Source organism: Atractosteus spatula, chromosome 17 (genome assembly GCF_055471065.1).
Source record: "Atractosteus spatula isolate fAtrSpa1 chromosome 17, fAtrSpa1.hap1, whole genome shotgun sequence".
NCBI lineage: Eukaryota > Metazoa > Chordata > Actinopteri > Semionotiformes > Lepisosteidae > Atractosteus > Atractosteus spatula.
In genome coordinates this window covers 9,478,727-9,496,792 of record NC_142722.1, presented here as the reverse complement: position 1 = coordinate 9,496,792, position 18,066 = coordinate 9,478,727, and the positions used below count along the sequence as shown (strand labels likewise).

At 43.7% G+C, this 18,066-nt stretch overlaps 1 protein-coding gene across 3 annotated transcripts in view; it reads left to right on the top strand.

The window, feature by feature from the left end:
- mvk (mevalonate kinase) overlaps positions 1-18,066 on the top strand; it is a 63,798-nt gene that overhangs the window by 1,277 nt on the left and 44,455 nt on the right. For 2 of the 3 annotated variants that reach the window (XM_088935717.1, XM_088935718.1), the window contains exons 4-10: positions 364-514; positions 1,415-1,570; positions 2,494-2,597; positions 3,454-3,499; positions 4,085-4,175; positions 4,874-4,990; positions 5,280-5,433. In XM_088935717.1, coding sequence (XP_088791843.1) covers positions 364-514; positions 1,415-1,570; positions 2,494-2,597; positions 3,454-3,499; positions 4,085-4,175; positions 4,874-4,990; positions 5,280-5,433 — 819 coding nt within the window. Of the gene's footprint in view, positions 1-363; positions 515-1,414; positions 1,571-2,493; positions 2,598-3,453; positions 3,500-4,084; positions 4,176-4,873; positions 4,991-5,279; positions 5,434-8,435; positions 9,092-18,066 lie in introns of those variants that run through there. The other variant, XM_088935716.1, reaches the window with a different exon arrangement.

Below are 18,066 nucleotides of genomic sequence, written 5' to 3'. Positions count from 1 at the left end.
TATTTTCAAAGTGCAGTTGTACACTTGTTAAATTTACACTCAGTCAAGTGCTTGTAAGTTCTTACAGGTAGCCCCAAAGATTTTATTTTTGTAGAAACTATACGCTAAGTTAAATCTGTAATAGTCTGTAAAGGTGGGATTACTGGGGGTTAGGTGTAAGATCTCAGCGGATTCAACAGAAAAAACCCTTGAACGATGAAACATTTTCCAAGTAAAACGCATACATGAAGCTTTTGTACAATTTTACAAGTGTACAGTTACACTCTTTTATAACTATTTATAACTATTTACATTCCAGTAAGGTGCGAAGGGGAGGGTTGAATACAGAAATGTCGTGAGTTAAAACTTGCTCCTGCCCGGTAGGCGCTGACCTCTGGGGCGTCCGTGAGCCAGACCCCGAGTTTGTGAAAAAGCTGTGCCTCTTCGCTGACCTCTCGGACCGCTCCTCTGACACTCGCAGCCTCGCAGTTCTGGCCTTTCTCTACGTCTACCTTTCAGTCTTCGCCCGGTCCAGGTACGCCCCCCCCCCCCCGCCGCTGTTGGACCTCGACCCCACACCGAAACTGGTGCGGCACTTGCAGAAAACCCTGATTTTCACATTTAGCGGAAGTAAGGAGCTGAATGTGCTGGAGTTAGTGTGTAGACCAGGGATTCCCAATCCTTGCCCTTGTCCACACACACACAGTCGGCAGTTTTTGTTCCGGCCCACTTGACAGTGACACCACTGAGTTTGAAATTGACTTGATCACAGGATGACTTGGAACTGTGTGGCGGTTTTCAGATTTTAGACCTGCCGGAGGTGGCGTTTCAACTATTGCATTTCCGAATTCCAATCAAATCCCGAACTCTTGAGTCGAAAAGGCACTCGCAGATGTTCTGATTGGGCATCTCTATAATTCAATTAAGGCTTCAATGAAGCAGCCACACTCAGCCGGAATGAAAACCAGCAGGTGTGGGATTTGAAACCCCTCGTGTAGAACCATCGCTGAGGTGGCCAGCAGCACTGCCCATGTGATTGATGCCTAAAGGACCTACATTCAAAGGCGGATGAGACGAGACTCCTGCACAGGGCCTCAGTGTAGTGTTATGGTCAGATTGCAAGTAGCAGTGTCTTTCTGGTGGGGTGGGCTTTTCCTGCTTGATAGTTTTTTATCTTAATGAGACTCTTAGTAACAGTGCTGAAAGTCATGTGGCTCCTTCCTTGTCCAAATCACAAATTTCAGCAAAAAAAAAAAACAAACTGAAATGACACGAGTGAATCTTGTTTGTTAAAATTGTAACCTGAGCACAGCTTTCTGACTGACAGCAGCACTTTAAGAGGGTGGTGTCAGTTGTTTTGTGTCGTGACATGTATTGCCGTTCATTCTCGTTTTTTTTCTTCTTGTTTTCTCTTTCTGTGCGGGTTCCACTGCAGGGCACTGCCCAGTGTGACCGTGTCCGTTTGGTCAGAATTGCCAACGGGTGCTGGCCTGGGTTCCAGCGCCGCCTTCTCTGTCTGTCTGTCTGCGGCCTTGCTGTCTGCCCAGGGAGCTGTCGCCTGGCCTCAGGCTGCCGAGGGACACACAGCCAGGTACCCTCCTCGTCTGGCTACAGCCCCCTGCCAGAGTGTGCAGTTTGAAGCGATGGCAAAGGATCCCATGCTGAACCTCTGGAAACAGCACAACAAAACAAATATCCAGGCAGTTTGCTCCTAGAACACAGCTGACACTCTGCACCCTAGAACCTTTTAGATTTTACTGTGAAATGAGCTTTGTGTATTTGTGTTTTGGACTGTATGGTAGCAGGATGCAATTTCTGATTAGTTTTAAACTAGAGTGAGAAAAAATGTTCATTGTTTGATGGTTAACAGTGTGGAATAGAGGTCAGGGCCCTGGAGCAATGGAGCAATGGGTTGAACGCAGGATGGTCCGGGTTTTTGAGGTGCTCTGGTAATTGCCAGTCTGTGTAAATTGATACATGTCAGGTCTTCACACGAGCAGTAAGGCTTGCGTTTGGTGCACCTGTATGAAATTCATGATTCCCATAAACCATGAACGTAAGTCCATTCATCCATCCAGCTATCCATGTCCTGTTCTCTTCATCCAGTTTGGGCTCACAGGGGAGCTGGAGCCTATCCCAGCAAGCAGTTTGCACAAGGCAGGGTACACCCTGGATGGGACGCCAGTCCACCGCAGAGCAGACAGACACACACACCAGGGCCAGTTTTGATAGAATCCCATTAACCTACCCGCATGTGTTTGGACTGCGGGAGGAAACCCAGGTGAACACAGGGAGGACATACCAACTGCACGCAGTTAACGCACTAGGAATCGAACCCAGGGCCCCAGCTCTGCGAGGCAGCAATGCTACCCACTGCACTGCCATGCCACCCAATGTAAATGTGATGTCGAATTGTTTCTGTTTTAGTAGTTTTAGCTGTTACATAGTCTATGGATGGAAAATGGTCGTGCTTTCCTTGACCGTTTGTTTCTCCTGGTGGGTGTTGAAATGCAGGTGGAAAGAGGAGGAGCTGGAGCTGATTAATAAGTGGGCCCTGCAGGGAGAGAAGATCATTCATGGGAATCCGTCGGGGGTGGACAATGCTGTGGGAACGTGGGGTAAGACCAGTCCCCTCACCTCCGCGCCGCAGCAGTGTGGTGTAGAAGGTTTAGAGGTTTTGATTTCATTCAGTAACGGCGCAGTAATTTCTCTTGTGGGAGAGCTTAATCTTTTCGCAAGTGTACCATGCTAGAAATATTGGCTTCTCAGTTTGAATGATGAAGTTAAATGCTATCACTGTGCATTAAGGAATTCCATTTATTTCCCTGTAGGTTTATTAAATAGTTCAGCACTTATTTTTGTTGAAATATGTATTACTCTGAAATATATGTTTTCCAAAAGCAAAGCCCAATATCGGTTAGAGGAAAGCAGTCTTTTGTTTTTGAATTAGCCTTTTTTTTTAAAAAAAAGAAACATGAATGTGCTGTTTAGCTTTTATAGGTATTTTTTTTCAGACAACAAAAAAACAGAGGAGATCTAATGAACACTACTGTATGTAGCCATGAGCTCTATACTTCAGGATACTGTACGTGCCTGGAAACATTGACAGGGCAAGTAACAAGTGAGAGGAGCTATCTGACCCATCTAGCCCATTTGGTAATTAGTAGTTAATTGATCCGAGATCTCAGTTAGCTGTTTCTAGAATAAAGCCAGACTTCTACAACATCGGCTGGTTAGCTTGTTCTTGACTTCCACCACCTTCTGGGTAAAGAAGTGCCTTCTATGCTCAGTTTTAAATACACTCCACTTTAGAGTTGAAGCATGAAATGGAATCTTAAACAAATCCTCATTAATATTTATTTTTTTATTTTCATTTTATCGTGTGTCCCAGTTTAACGGTTGCCCTGCTCCTCTGGTCTCCATGCCTGTTTACAGTGCAGCTGCTGAACAGTGACGTTGTACTTGTGGTTTTAGGTGGGGTACTGCGCTATCATGCGGGGAAGATCAGCCCATTGAGCAGGTAAGGAAACCCATTTCCTGCATGTTCCTTGAGCGCTTCGTGTCATTATGACAAACTGTAACTACCCAGAGGATGAATGGCAGCTGCCACTGCTGCTCTTCTGAAAGTTTGCCACTTTGTGTTTGCATGAAGTTTTTGGGATGTTCTCATGGTTTTATTGTGCTTAAACTGGGCATTTTTCCTTTCCTGTGGTATTCCCTAAATGATATAATTCATCTCACACTTTATAACGCCTTTTACCTCAGTTTGACTGTTTAGCAGATGAGTCAGAATATTTTTTTTAATGCTAACACCGAAAGGAACGTTTCACACTTTCTAAAAATCTTGGCTTTTCTTCCAGTGCAAATATATTCCATAAAATATATGGCTCCTCATGAGTGTTTAATTTTTAAATTAAAAAAAAATGCATGGAAGGAGAACTTCTGGACCTAATCCAAGGGTGTTGGTAAAAGATTTTGAGAGTTGTTTTGAAAGGAAGTGTAGTCAAAACTGCATGCAGGATTAAGCGAATTATAATAAAATATGCAGGCAAAACATTTCAGTTCGATGTTCATATATTTATGCATGTGTTTGTTTATTCTTTAGTGTGCCAGTGTTAAGAATTCTCCTAACAAATACCAAAGTTCCCCGCAGTACAAAGGTTCTAGTTGCTGGAGTGAAGGACAAAATTAACAAGGTATGTATCCAGTGTCTGCTGTGTTATTATCCAGCCTGTAATTATGGAAATAGCTGCTGCTTTGAGTTTAAGAGATATCCTGGGGGCCTAATGTCGACGGGTTTCATAAAACATGAACATTTCAAGTGCCTCCGTTTCAAAGCACCCTTGTCTGCTGTTGCCTAGACAACTTTAGCAGGTGTCTATGTCTCTCAGGGAGCCAGTGCAGGACATGGCAGTGAAGTTCAGCTTTAGGTTAAGGAAGCCTTATAGAGGGACAGAAACAGTGGCGAAAAAATGTCACCCTTCCACCACAGATTTGAAATATCACGGGCCATTAAATTTGCTGTATAAATAATGAGCAGTGCAGTCCCATTTATCTTTCCTTATGGAATGGCAGCAATCTCATTTGTTTTTTTAATTTTTTTTAACCTGTTGGACTTCTTCAGACTCTACAGTGCAACTTCATTGGAGGACACAGTATGTAGGGAAATGCGTTTAATACTGAGAACAAGGAGCACACTTTTACACGAAGGCTTGTAGGAGTCTGCAAAAAGCAATCCACCCATGATGTTAAAGCTGATACCTTGTCCTCTTTCTAGAAACTGCTAGATGAGATTTTTCACATCGCTTAGTTTCTAGCAGCCAAGCAAGTGGCTAGTGACCTCCTCTCAATATGTAACCTTCCTGTGTTCTTGTGTTTTTTCCCCCTCCTTTAGTTTCCAGCCATAATTAATCCAGTGCTGGAATCAATAGATGCCATTTCCTCCTCCTGTGAGAGGACACTGATAGACATGGCCAGTGAAAGCAGACCCGAGCACTACGCTGTTTTAGAAGTAAGGTTCATAATGACCTAGAATACCTTCGCACTTATTTTGGTTGCATTTAGCAGCGGTCAAAAGGATCTCGTACTTTATCAAACTATTATCATTGCAATTTCTTTTCTTCTTCTTCATATGAGTACTCTTGGTGTGCGTGTAATATTCTACCTAGATATAGACTGGCTGCTACGATCTGTCCCAGTTGCTGTTTAGAACAGGGGTCTGTAACACTTCTGTAGTACAACCTTCTCCTCCTCCCGCACTCCTGTAAATCGTATCTGAGTGGCAAGGTGTTCTGTCTTAGGAGCTGATTGACATGAACCAGCACCACCTGAATGTGATTGGCGTGGGGCACCCCTCCCTGGACACACTGTGCCAGGTGACGTTGGCACACAGCCTGCACAGCAAGCTAACAGGAGCTGGGGGAGGAGGCTGTGGCATAACTCTTCTCAGACCGGGTAAGTGGCATGTTTTTCTGTCAATCTGCGGTCACAAGCTGCAGTTGACTGGCTGTTCAGAACACAAGGCAATGGCGTTCTTTATCCATGCAGCTGCAACTGAATAATAGTGGTGTTTGGTTTAATTAAAAAAATCGATTTGTTTTTGTTACAAATCTTCCAATTCAGTATCTTGGAGGGTAAACTTGTTCAAACACAACCCAGAATACTAAGGGCTTTTTTTTTTTAACTTGAGGAGCAATAAATAACTTTTTCTTAGAACAGAGTGTATCTGTTGTTGCTGAACCCAGCTCCAAAGCAGAATGTCCTCTTTGGGAGTGAAGGAAGAATACTTTGTAACCTCTGTGGAAAACAGAAGACGTGTGAAAGTGCAGTTGTTTTCAGGTAGCCTAGACTGCAGGGGCAATGGCATGGAGCAGTGGTCAGGGTTCTGGACTCGTAGGAAGGTTGTGGGGTCAAATGTTCAAATCCCAGGTGAGACGTTGTTGTTGTCCCCTTGAGCAAGATACTTTGCCCTAACTGCCCCCAGTAAAATACCCAGCTGTATAATTGACAAATTTGAGTGGCTCTGGGTAAAAACGTCAGCAGAATAAATGAATGTAAATGTAGACATTTGAGTGGGGGAGACGTGCCAGAGTGGAACAAGTGAAGGTTAACTCTCCTCTGAGGTGCTGTGGATCTTTCCAAATGACAAACAGCTCTGAGGTTTGGAGTGTTAGAGGAAACATGAAAGGGAGAAAAAACAACAGTTCCTATTTAAAACAAGGCAGAATGTATAGTATAATCTTTTAAAAAGATTTACATTTCAATACTGTAAACCAATAGCTATGCTGTTATTAAAATAGCAAATAGTGTGAGTCTGTGTTTTCACTGTTTATATTTTGGCATGGGATGCTGGTTTAAGCCTGCCGTTTGCTGATCCTGTTTCCCAGTTAAAAACACTAAAACTCTGTTTTTTGTTGAGCAAGGCCTGTGCTCTTTTTCACGACGCATTGCAGCCGCTGAGCGTTTTACCTCATCAGTCCATCAAGCAGAATTTACAGGAGAATAATCACAACTGCAGTATATAAAAAAAAACATCTGATTTTATAGAGGGAAATGAATATGTTTGGTAAAAATGTGGATCTAGTGAAGACACAGTGACTGCCTTTTAAGGGGAGGTATTTTGCTATAAATTCTATGCTGGAAATGTGGAACACTGTTAATAAGGTATTTAAGAGATTCACCGGAGTTTTATTAAAAAAAAAACCACGCATTACAGCCAAATCAGACAAGGTAAGGCAAAGGTCTGCCCTGCACATTAAGCATCACCTTCTGAATGGAGGTGTCGCAGCTTTGTGGTTGAATGAAGGCAGCAGGGGACGGTGCTAGGAGCCTGGTATCGCCGCGGTGCACCTCCTTCGCGCCGACGGTTTTCTTCCGTGCGACTGCAGAACGCGCTGGTCGGGGAATTCTTTTTCTTCTGCGTCTGGAACGGGGTTTGTGCCAGCGAGGCGGAGTCTCATTCAGGCCTGGCACCTCGGGTCTCTGTACTGCTCCGCGGCCCCCTGCTCCCTCATTAGGCCAGCACAGCAGGGGGATTTTTCCACAGTTATTACAGAAAATCGCCCTACTGATTAAGGCAGTCATTTCCAGAGTGTTTGGAGCTTTTATTCACAGACTAATGCGACATTCTTTACCAGCCACTTACTCTGTGCCCATTACTCTGCACCCCGCTGTGTGCCCTCTGTAGCCCATTAGAGTGATTTACTCATCCCTCCTCCCTCCCAGCCCCCTTGTCCCACATCACATTGTTCTTGCCCAGGATCCCTTCTGCTCTGTTTAGAGTTGGCAAGTATAATGCCTGGGTAATGGGGACTAATGCCCCTCAAGTGGAGAACTTTGTGTGGCTTTCACTGTCCTGTTGGAGTGAGACGTTTTCGCTTTCGCAAATTGACGTATGTGAAAATGTAGAATTTGGAATTAAGTAGTCAAGAGTGCAGCAACCTTGTAGTGATCCCTTGTAAAGTAAAGGAGTTGATTATTAGTAATGATCTATTAATTTCCTAAGAGAGTTATCTGAAAGCTGGAGCTTCCTTCAGTCTTGAACTGGTGCTCAGATGCTACAGGAATGAAAAACCATCATTCTTTGCACCTGCGTACCAGTCTTCATCTCGAAGGATGAAGTGCTTTGTTTAGAGGGGGGTCCCCACTTCATTCCCCACTGAAGTGCCAGCTCTTGTGCACCAGCAACCCTGACGGACAGCGGGTCAGGTGGGAAAGTGAAACATTTCTTCAGCAGTTGAATTATGGGGGAACTTTAGAGAAGCTAAATGGTGTGGAATTGAGCCATCACATCACTGCTCTTTTGAATAGTACCACCCATCCATTTTCTAACCAGTTCATCCAATTCAGAGTATCAAACATGGGAAGGATATACAAACAGTATACAGAACCCAGGGCCCCAGTGCTGCAAGGCCACAATTCTAACACCTGTGCCACCGTGCTGGCTCCTGTGTGATATTTATTGTCCAAATAGTGAGGACCTTAGTTTATCCTCATCTCATCAGAATGAAGGCATCACCTGTAGCACTGGAGGCCTGGTCACAGTACTGAGACATTGATTTGGAAATTCTAGGCCAGAGAATGCCTGTGTTTTGCCTTGGAGGTCTCCCACCCCAGTACTGACCAGGCCCAGCATTGCTTAGCTTCTACAATTGGCTGAAATCGGGCTCCGAGGTGGACATGCTGCTAATGCTAGTCAGTGCATTGCTGTCCCCTTGCTTTCTTCACTAGCCATTTCTCTGGGGTCAGCTTGCTTCACTTATTGCTTGTTATGGAAAATCTTCCCACAGGGTGACACAGCTGCAGTCTCAATTCCTTTGGAACTGTCCATTAGAGGATAGTGGAGAAGCTGCTGTCTTTTCAAATGTATTGTCAGGAGCTCATGTGACCAGTGTCTTGACCTTATTGACTTTGATAGTGTTGAGTGTAATTGGTTTTTTTCTTTCTTTCCCTTTCAGACACTGACTGCTCAGTGGTACAAAAAGCAGTACAGGAGCTGCAGGATTGTGGCTATGACTGCTGGGAAACGAGCATTGGTGCTCCTGGTGTGAGACTTCATTCGCTGTCCTCCGTGAAAAGCGAAGTTTTAAAGATTTTAAGCAGCTACTGAAGTGACTGCCTGATTAAACGGCTGAATTCGAACAAGCTTTAAGGAACAGTTTTTAATTTTAGGTCATGTCCTCTTACCTGAGAGGTCCCCAGCCCTTGATGCAGTTTGTCTTCAGCAGATGACACATGATGTCATCTGGGTATCGGATATTGCCAGGGGGTCCCGTGATTCATGATGTTGCCTCCCGGAGGTTTCATTGGAATGGCTACTCTCCTGTTCTGCCGAGTACCATGACTCACTCTACACATACTGTTTGTCTGATTTTCAGATTCTGTGGGGAAAAAGAGAGAGAAAGGACCAAGCAATTTATATTAGGGCAGCCCACAAAAATCAATATATTAGCTCAAGCTCACATTGTAAATTGTTCTACCTTTGTGAAAGGTGCCCTGTACTGTATCCTCTGCTGTCTGAACTGGGAGCAGGTGCAATGTAATTTCCTGTGAGATTCTGGCAGTGGCAGTCAGGAATGACACAGCAATAAATGACTAAAGAAACTCAGGCGAATGGAAATTGAACATTAATTGTGTTTCCCCTTTTCTGATTTATTTCAGTTTTTAAGCACCCTGTGAGAAGATAAGCCCTGTGAAGCTTGTCAAATTATAGCCCTAAAAATGCCTTTTAATGCTGATGTCGATGATTCCAAATTAAAGAAGGGTATCTAATGTCCTTCTGGAAGTTCTCTTGGAATTTTTAAGAATGGGGTTTATGAATGGCCTTCCGATGTACTGAACTGTATTCACCAGTAGGTGGCAGCGATATGCAAGTGGATGCCAGTCTTGATTGAGTAGAGGGGATTTGGAAAAAAATTGAGGGCAGAAAATTAATCTCTGGGTGTTTGTTTAATTTCTGATTTTTCAAGTATACTATCAGTTTTCACCACATCTGCATTAGCTTGCTGTGACGTCTGTGGTTGCATATGTTCTGCCGATCCAATGGTCATTATTGCAATATAATTCAAGAATTACGTCTTGTGTGTTATAAATTTGCAGTCATTTCCACCATTAGAACATTTTTTTCAAATAAAAGTACATTTTTCTTAACTCTTCCATCGGCAAACAGAGGGTTGTAAATTCTAGACGCTCAAATAAACTGTTTCCACTCCCTTCCTCCCCCCCAGAGACAAACCTGGAGCGAGACAAAGATGGAATTGAACATGCAAGAAAAAAATTAAAAGCAGGATAAGATTTATTTTCAAACGACCTTTTGTCACTGGCTGTTGAAAACGATTACGTTCTGAAGATGACTCTTAATCCGTAGGAAGAGGAGCTGAGAAGCGCTGGCCTCCTTCCAGACATACTTTTACAGTAGTTCTTCCAGACGGGATTTAGAAATAAACCCATGTGTTAGAAAGATAGTGGGACAGATTTACCAACCCTGGAGCTCTAGTGCAAGTTCTCTTTTTTTTGGTGAAGGGATAAAGGGCCGTCTTTTGAAGTGTTGCCCCCCCAGCTATCAAAATGAACTGCAAACAACTGAGCCTGTTCCTTTCAGAGTAAAAGAGCCAAACTTTGTCAGCACCCCAACCTCTGAACTGCTAAATCTTTGAATTTATATCGGTTTAATGTTTTGAAGGTGCCGCTGGCTCTGTATTGACTATTTTTGTTCTCTTGTTTTTCCTCTTCCTTTTATGTTATTTTTTGTTTTGTCTACTTAAAGCTATACAGGCCAGATATGCACAGATGTGGCCTCTGCTCTGTTTCCTGAGCTGAACTGTGAGGGATTCTCATTCAAGTGAGAGCCCAGTTTCTCTCACCTAAGGGCACAGAGAAGGCCAGCATGTATGAGTAACCAAGGGAAATGCTCAGCCTGCTTCTAAACAGCGTTTTTCTTTAAAGGAGTCCATGGGATCCACATGTTTCTGTGGGAGATTTCTCTGAATTGTGCTGCGCGTTACATGGCCTTTGCTTTTTGTGGCTGGCTCGTTTATTTGAATTAAAGCAATTAAAAGGCTTCTCCCTTTAGCAATAAGAGCACAACATAACATGTCTCTTACTGATGAAATGGGTTGCATTTACAGTTATTCCATCTATCCATTTTCCAACCTCTTCATCCAGTCCAGAGTCACAGGGGGAGCAGAGCTTATCCTGGCAAGCGACCGGCAGAAGGCAGGGTACACCCTGGATGGGATGCCAGTCAGTCACAGGACACACACTTGCACCAGGGCCAGTTTTCCCAGAAGCCAATCCCCCCCCCCCCCCCCCCAGTATGCCTTTGTACTGTGGGAGGTAACTGGAGCACCTGGAGAATAGGCGTGTGAGCAATGGGAGAACATACCAACTCTGCGCAGATAGCATCCCAGGGCCCCGGCGCTGCAAGGCGTGAATGAGAACCACTGAGCCCCCATGCTGCCCTAGAGCTGTCCCATATCCTTCAAAAATGTTCTGTCCCTGGTCAAGGAAGGTACATTCTTCTAGGTAAAATTCTCTCAGTAAATTCTCAATGCGACACGAAGACAATAGAAGGAAATGTCGCTTGTCCTAGGACTTGACATGCTCCATGGTGATGCTCATATGGAATACGGTGATGGTTAAGGTTACCTTTTGACCACTTTTGTTATACATTTTGATAACATTTTTCGTCAGTAGTTTGCTTTAGAGATCACTGTTGTCAGCTTTATTGGAAAAGCATCTTGGTAATGTTACACTAAGACTTCAAAAAACTGTTGTTCTTGAAAGTCAGTTAGTGATTTCCTATTAATGACTTAAGATCTGTTGTGAATTTCACTGTACATATTTGATCTCCCCTTTGAAAGTGACTGGGGAGCGTGATTTGCACTGCCTCACACCGCTTTGGAGTGGCTCTGGCAGAGCACAAGAATGACGAGAGTCTTTACTAGCCCAGTTGTCTAATTTTGTTTTGCTGGACATTGGAAAGGTGTTCTGAAAGACCGAGAAAGAAGTTAGATGGAGCAAAATCTTCTGATTAAAGTGCCAAAAAAAACGTCTTTCAGAAACATCTGAAAGATGAAATTGGAATCGAATCATGACCATCGTGTGTTTTTGCGTGTGAGAAGAAGCCGGCTTAATGTCCCGATCCCCTTTGTCCAATCAGTCTGCATTCCGCCTTCTCCCAAAGGTCAGGCCGTGCGATTATTTTTTTTATTATCTTGGTTTCTATCTTCAGCAGATCCAGAGAGCGAGTTTGCCCGGTGCCTGTTGGGTTTTATCCGTTTTGTCCTACAGTGGTCCGAACAATTCCCCTACCTGTCAGCTCGGGGGGGGGGGGAACTGAGAATCACTTGAATTTGTTTCTGAGCATGCCAATTTATTAGGATTTCTGAAATCCCAGTGTGCCTTGGTTTGTACGCCCCAACACATTTTCTGAAAGGTCAGGGTCTTTGATAGATAGATATATAAATAATATATATGTGTGTTTATATATATATACACAATTTTTTCTAGATGTCAAGAAGATTGAGTGGTATGGCCGCCAGTCTTTCTGAATTAATAATAGGCGTCATGTGTATCTTCCTTCTCCTCACACAGTCCCCCTCCCTTTCCTTGAATTGTGTCTTCTTTATGTCAGGGCTGCCCCTGTTGAAACTCTGCTTCATTGCTCCTAACCCCTGCTGGAATTTAATTACCACTGCGCTTTTCTATTTAAATGGCAGACGAGAGAGGGGGAACTAGAGAAAGACAGCAGCGTGAGGTTCATTTGAAGCTTTCTTTCCCCTGCGAGGCACAGATGGTATTTTTTATCAATGTCAGCCACTTGCTTCTTTCTGCTCTGATGAATAGATTCCAAAGAGGCCCTGACATTATTTGAGATAACAGAGGGAACAAGAAAAACGGGGTCAAGGATGGAGAGAAAATGTCAGCATTGTGGAGATAAAATTGTCCGAAAAAGGAAAAAAAAAGTCCCTCCACAGGAATATTAAGAAAAGGGCAACGTCGGTGTGTCCATGCATATGCCGGCAAATGTAGTTATGAATTTCTATTTTAATAGACTCCGGCGAATTCGCCTCTCATCTGCAAAAATCTGCATGCCAAACAATGTTTGATAATAGGATAGTTCCCATTATGTGAAGCTTGCTGAATTTTATCTCACTCGAATAGCCAGGGATACCAGAGCTACAAGTTGAGAACTGATAGATTTCGCCTCCGATCCCTTGGTATCGCTGTAGACGTGCGGAGCTGTTCTGTATGTACCTGACCTGTGTAGCGCGTGTCCTGTTGCATTACACTATAGAACTCTGCTGAGTTTTTGTTGAGTTTGTCACCTCTATATAGACCAGTGGACACACGAACTTCAAGTAAGAGTTTAAAAAAGGCCTGTCGTTCAGAGGGGAAGTCATTTTTTTACAACAGTTTTTCATGAAAGCACAGATTTCTTGGAATGGTGCAGCGGGAAGCATCTTTCTCGAGCCAAGAGCAAAGCTCTGAGGCATCAGTAGAAATGACTGCTTGTGGAAGGGACAGTGTGGACTGTATCTCTCTCTTCCAGCAGAGGAGATTCAGGATGAAACCACCTCGGTTTCCACTGGGCGCACAGTGCCGGGGGGGAACCCTCTGTTCATCCACCAGCAGTGCTACAGGCCTCTAGGCTGAGAGGTAACATTTGCATGCTAAGGTTCTAAGGGCTTGTCCTGATGGTGGCCCTAATTTTCGTTCCAGTGAGTTCTTTTCCCTGGCTCTTCATTTCCTCTTTTTATTTAAAAAAAATCTGCATTAGAGCTCTGCAACTGTGCAACACGGCTGTCGCCCAAAGTCAAAAGTGTTCGGACAAGTATCCAGGACGACAGGGTCGGATGAACATATTAACTTATTAAATCATCTTTAATTTCCTGCAGAACGATGAGCCGCGCTTGCATTTAGGTGGAAACCTGGAAGCTGTTTCTAGAGCTCAAGCCTCTCTGCTTGGTGGCATTCTGTGCATGCGGAGGTGACATGTGGAGCTGAGTCTGCACCCCGGTTCTGTGAGTCCTGGTCTCTGGACGGGATCCAGTACTCTGCGAGATCTCACCGGGTCCATGCCGGAGCCTGCAGTCAGGTGGAACTGGGCCAGAATCTCGCAGGACTGGAAGCAGGCATGCCCCAGGACCACAAGGGGCAATCGGTGTGCCTCACAGCCTCAAGCTTCATCTGCTCAAAAAACAAGTCACTGGAGGAAACAGCAGCTCCTGTCTCTGACAGCTGGTTTCCCCCTATTTCATTTTTTTTATCAAAAAATTGATTCAATTAGACTTCTGGGATGCTTTGTGAGATGCCTGATACTTTTCTGTACATAACAGGATTAGTGAGCTTCTGAAGCATGCTTTTCTCTTTTTTCTCCACTGCACTAGTGAAGAAGTGAAAGATTAATCTCGTTTATAATGAGTGTGTGTGCACATTTTGTGTTTGTGTGTATGCACTAGTAATTAGGAATACTGCTGAGACTAACTTACCTGAACAAAGTAATGTGGACACTTATTTTGTGAAGTCTGATTTTTCTTGAAATGCCTTAGGTTGCTTGAAGTTCCTGTGCTGCAGTAGTGTGCATGCAGTGGGCTTTGCAAGAAGGGACACACCCTAATCTTTGAGGCCTTAACTTCATATGTAGCAATAAAAGAAGGAGAGAGCCCAAGATGCAGCAAGCTCTTTCTGAATATTTCTGAATCTTCAGCTTTATTTATCCAGTGTCCTTCTCTTTATTCTCTGAACAGATTAATTTCCTGCAGTGTGATGGCAAAGAGCGCATCTAAAAATGGCCATTTGTGGGACGTTTCTTTGAAACCAAAGTTTTGTATTGTCACAAATCCAGTGTGAGAGGCTAGATAGCTGAGCATGAGTTGAACATAATGACAGAGTATAATGAGAAACCCTTGTGTGTGGCAAATAACTGGGGAGACTTTGTTGCTGTTATGGGTTGTTGTCTAGAAAAACATTAGAAAAGACTAAAACATTTATGATCACTCTGCATGACACCTGTCTTAGCTTTATTTGTACCTTTGCAATGCTTTGCCAGTTTGAAAATCCCTTTTGGCGAAGTTACTCAGAGCTCATGAAATCCGTCAGAAACAAAAGCTTTCACGATTCAGACTCCTTGACATTGATGCTTTCCTTACCATCTCTCTTTGTTTTTTTGTCTCAACACAAAAAAGCAGAAGGAAAAAATAGCTGTTTTTCTCTGCTTGCCATTTTTAAGGCTGAGAGTGTTGTGAGCCTTCAAGGTCAGTTTTTAACAGCGGAGTCTTCTAGAGAAGAGGACAGAAGACGAGAACTGGCAGAGCACCTGCTGTATTGAGTTGGACTGGAGACCTGCCTGTGGAACAGAGCACAGCTTATTGAGGGAAATGGGTCTGCCAATATGATCCCGCTGAAAATATGCTGTGGAAAATAGGGAGTGTCACAATAAGTAACTGCAAAGCCTTTCCCTCTAGTTACTGTGCACAACACTGGACTAGCAAACTAAATCAAGGTTTAAGGCTGAAATTTCTATTAATATTTCTTATTCAGACCATTGCAGGTGCATTATCACTAAACATTCAAAAGAAGTGCTGCTTGATGTTTGAGAGGTTTTTGTAGTCTTTCAGTTGTTTTACAGCTAAAGGGATCAAGCTTTTTGAATTCCGTCTGATCAATACTGAGAGACCCATAAAAAGATTTATGTGGACACCTAGGACATAGAATGGGCATAGAATGGATCCTGAAGTGCCAAGAAGATTCAGCATTTGACATTAACTCCTAGTGAAGGTGACCTACAGTGAATTCAGATATAAACCATCCATAATAGCGGTTTAGTTGTCAGGTTCACTGCTTGTCATGCACAGTTCCAAGAATAAAATTGTAAAATACATGGCATTCAGTGCAACAGAATGATGAGACTTGGCTACCCTTCCTTTCCATTGCAATAGGTGTCAGAATCCGTGCGCACTTTGAAGTTAAAGATCCTGAACTACTCCTGCAGCACCCTTTTCCCTCTGTAGTGGTTTCTCCTCCAGAGGAACCCCTCATTGTTTTTAAACTGCACATCTTGTTTCTTCAGTTTAGTCCATTTCACAAGGGTTGATTGTGCGTTAAGAGTGAGCTATTCTGAGCTCAATAACATCCTGAAAATTAAACAAGTGGATGGGCTGTTTATCCTGGCTGTTACAAAGCCATTAACTTCCATGTCTATTAGGCTGACTGCAGCACTGCAGTTCCACTGGGCTTCCACTTCCTCACACTGAAACCAATAGCAGTTAAATTGACTCCTTTATAATTATTACGGTACAGGTAGGAGTCCTAATATTTCATCTTGTGTATTTGAGATAGCATCTAATAATCCAAAAGCATGTGAAATCTGTATCATTGCTCATGCATTATGAATGAGCTACTGATTGCTTTTGCATAGATTAGCAATCATTGTTGGAGCACCTTTCATATAAAATACACCGAGAGGGGTTTTTCAGAAGATGAGGTTGACAGATTATCTTCGTTTTCAGATGTATATGATGTATCAGGTGATTTTTAAAGCTTGCTTGTTTTTTTCCGTGCATACTTTCAAGGGGGGTGATTTATATAATTTGCATTTCCTCCTTTTGCTCAATTTCTTGTTTCTCTTGACGCGTGACTTTTCTGATTTTGTTTCTGTGTTGCATGGGGAAAAATAACTTCTGAAAAGTGTTCTGAGAAGAAACGAAGCAACAGGTGAACAAAATGTGGTGTTCCAAAGCCACTAACTGTAAATACTTTGTGACTTTTTCTCATAAAAAAGTTTGTTGCCTTAACAAGTTTAGTTACAATGTCAAATAAACTAAGCTGGAGCAACAAAGCGCAATAGTGATTCTTAATCGAACTAACCAAGTATAAAAGTACAAAATAATTTTATGATCTAATCGCTAGAGTGCTAGTTTCACCGATTCTGCATTTTAAGGAAATGTGTACATCTCTCCTATTTAAGGAAACATTTGTCAGTGACCTGGTTGCATTTATTCATCAAAGAAAACAGGACTGAAGGCCTACTGCAAACAAACTGCTGTCATCATCAATTTGTCTTTAGCAAAATATTTCCAGTCAGGGTAAAACCTGCGACAGCTTGGGTACAGAGACATCATCAGTCCCTGATGTGAACTGTCCAGCAGCATATTGTTGTCTGATGGTGCATTGGAAAACCCTTTGCATTTTGAACAGCTGTTTTGCGGATCAACGAGACTCCCTGGCCAATGACGCAGGGGGGCGATGAGCTCCAGAGCTGAGGGTTTTTTTTACTAGCCTCTTGTCCCTTCCTAGGAAGGGGGCTGGGTTAAAGCATAGGTGCTACAGTACACGGCTCTGCTGGTGCCACCCGCCGGCCGGCAGCCGGCCAGCCAAGCGGACCCGCCGGAGTTGGCACTCCGCGCCTGTCAGGTGGCCGCGCCGGAGCTGTCCCACTGAGGGTCCGCGAGGGCCGCTGTCCGATTGGAGCGATGTGTGAACAGCCCTGTCACACTCAATAAGCCAGAGCAGCGACCTGCATAGGGACATATGGCATGTTTGACAGGGAGAGAGGGTGCGAATGGCATTGAATGATAAAATGGTGTTTTTCCCCCTACGGCAATGTCATGCTTTCAGAAAACGTGTGGGCTGTCACTCACTCATGCGCTGACTCCCAGCAGTTCAGCCACCTTTTCTAAAGACCCAACCTTTATTCTGGCCTCATTTGCTCTGCCTCTTCAATGAATCAGCGGTATAGGACACCTGGAGGAATCTCTATAATTCATGTCCCTTTTTTGTATTCCGTAGAACTAAATTGCTCGAATGCAGCAATTACATTTTTTTAATTGTTAGCAGCTGAAAAAAAAAGGGATTTCACTCATCTTCATTGCATTGACAGCTTAGCGGGAGTCTTGAACCTTGTGGCCTAATTTAACATCATGTAGTACTTGATTATTCTGTAATAAGGTTTTGCACAAAAAAAAAAATTGCCCCAGATTGATACATTTGAACAGTAGACTGCATGGTGTCTTAAATCTTTAAACAGCCGAACTGTCATTCGACTTCTTAATCAACAGACTAATGAAGAAGGATCCGTTGTTGAGGCCTGGCAGAATTTTTTGAGCGGAGTGACTACGAGGGGTTGTAATGTTTATTCAGTTTAATGGCACATTTCAACCTGCTGTCACCGAGCCTTTATTTTTAGCCGAGCCAGCACCACACACCTCCTGTCACAGATCAGGGAGAGTGTTTATTTATGTACGAGGCAGCTTTGAGATCCTGCACGCTGGCTTCACAATTCCGACAGGCCTTTCCCGTCTCCAGGGCCGAGGTCAGAGCGCCAGGCCTCTCTGGGGAGGGTGGCAGAGACCCTGGGGTTGATATGGCTGTTATTCTTTGACAAGCGCTTTGGGATCTCCCATCAGAGCCACAGACAGGACCAGGCCCAGCCACTGTCACCATGACTACTGTCATTCATTCTGTGGGCCTGGGAAATATCGGTTCAATTTTAAACAGTGGTGTTGTCTAGCGTAGCCAATTTTTCTGAGGAAGAAAAGAACTGGTTGTGTCCTAAGAACTAATGTTTGAAGTATTTTCAAAAAGCTC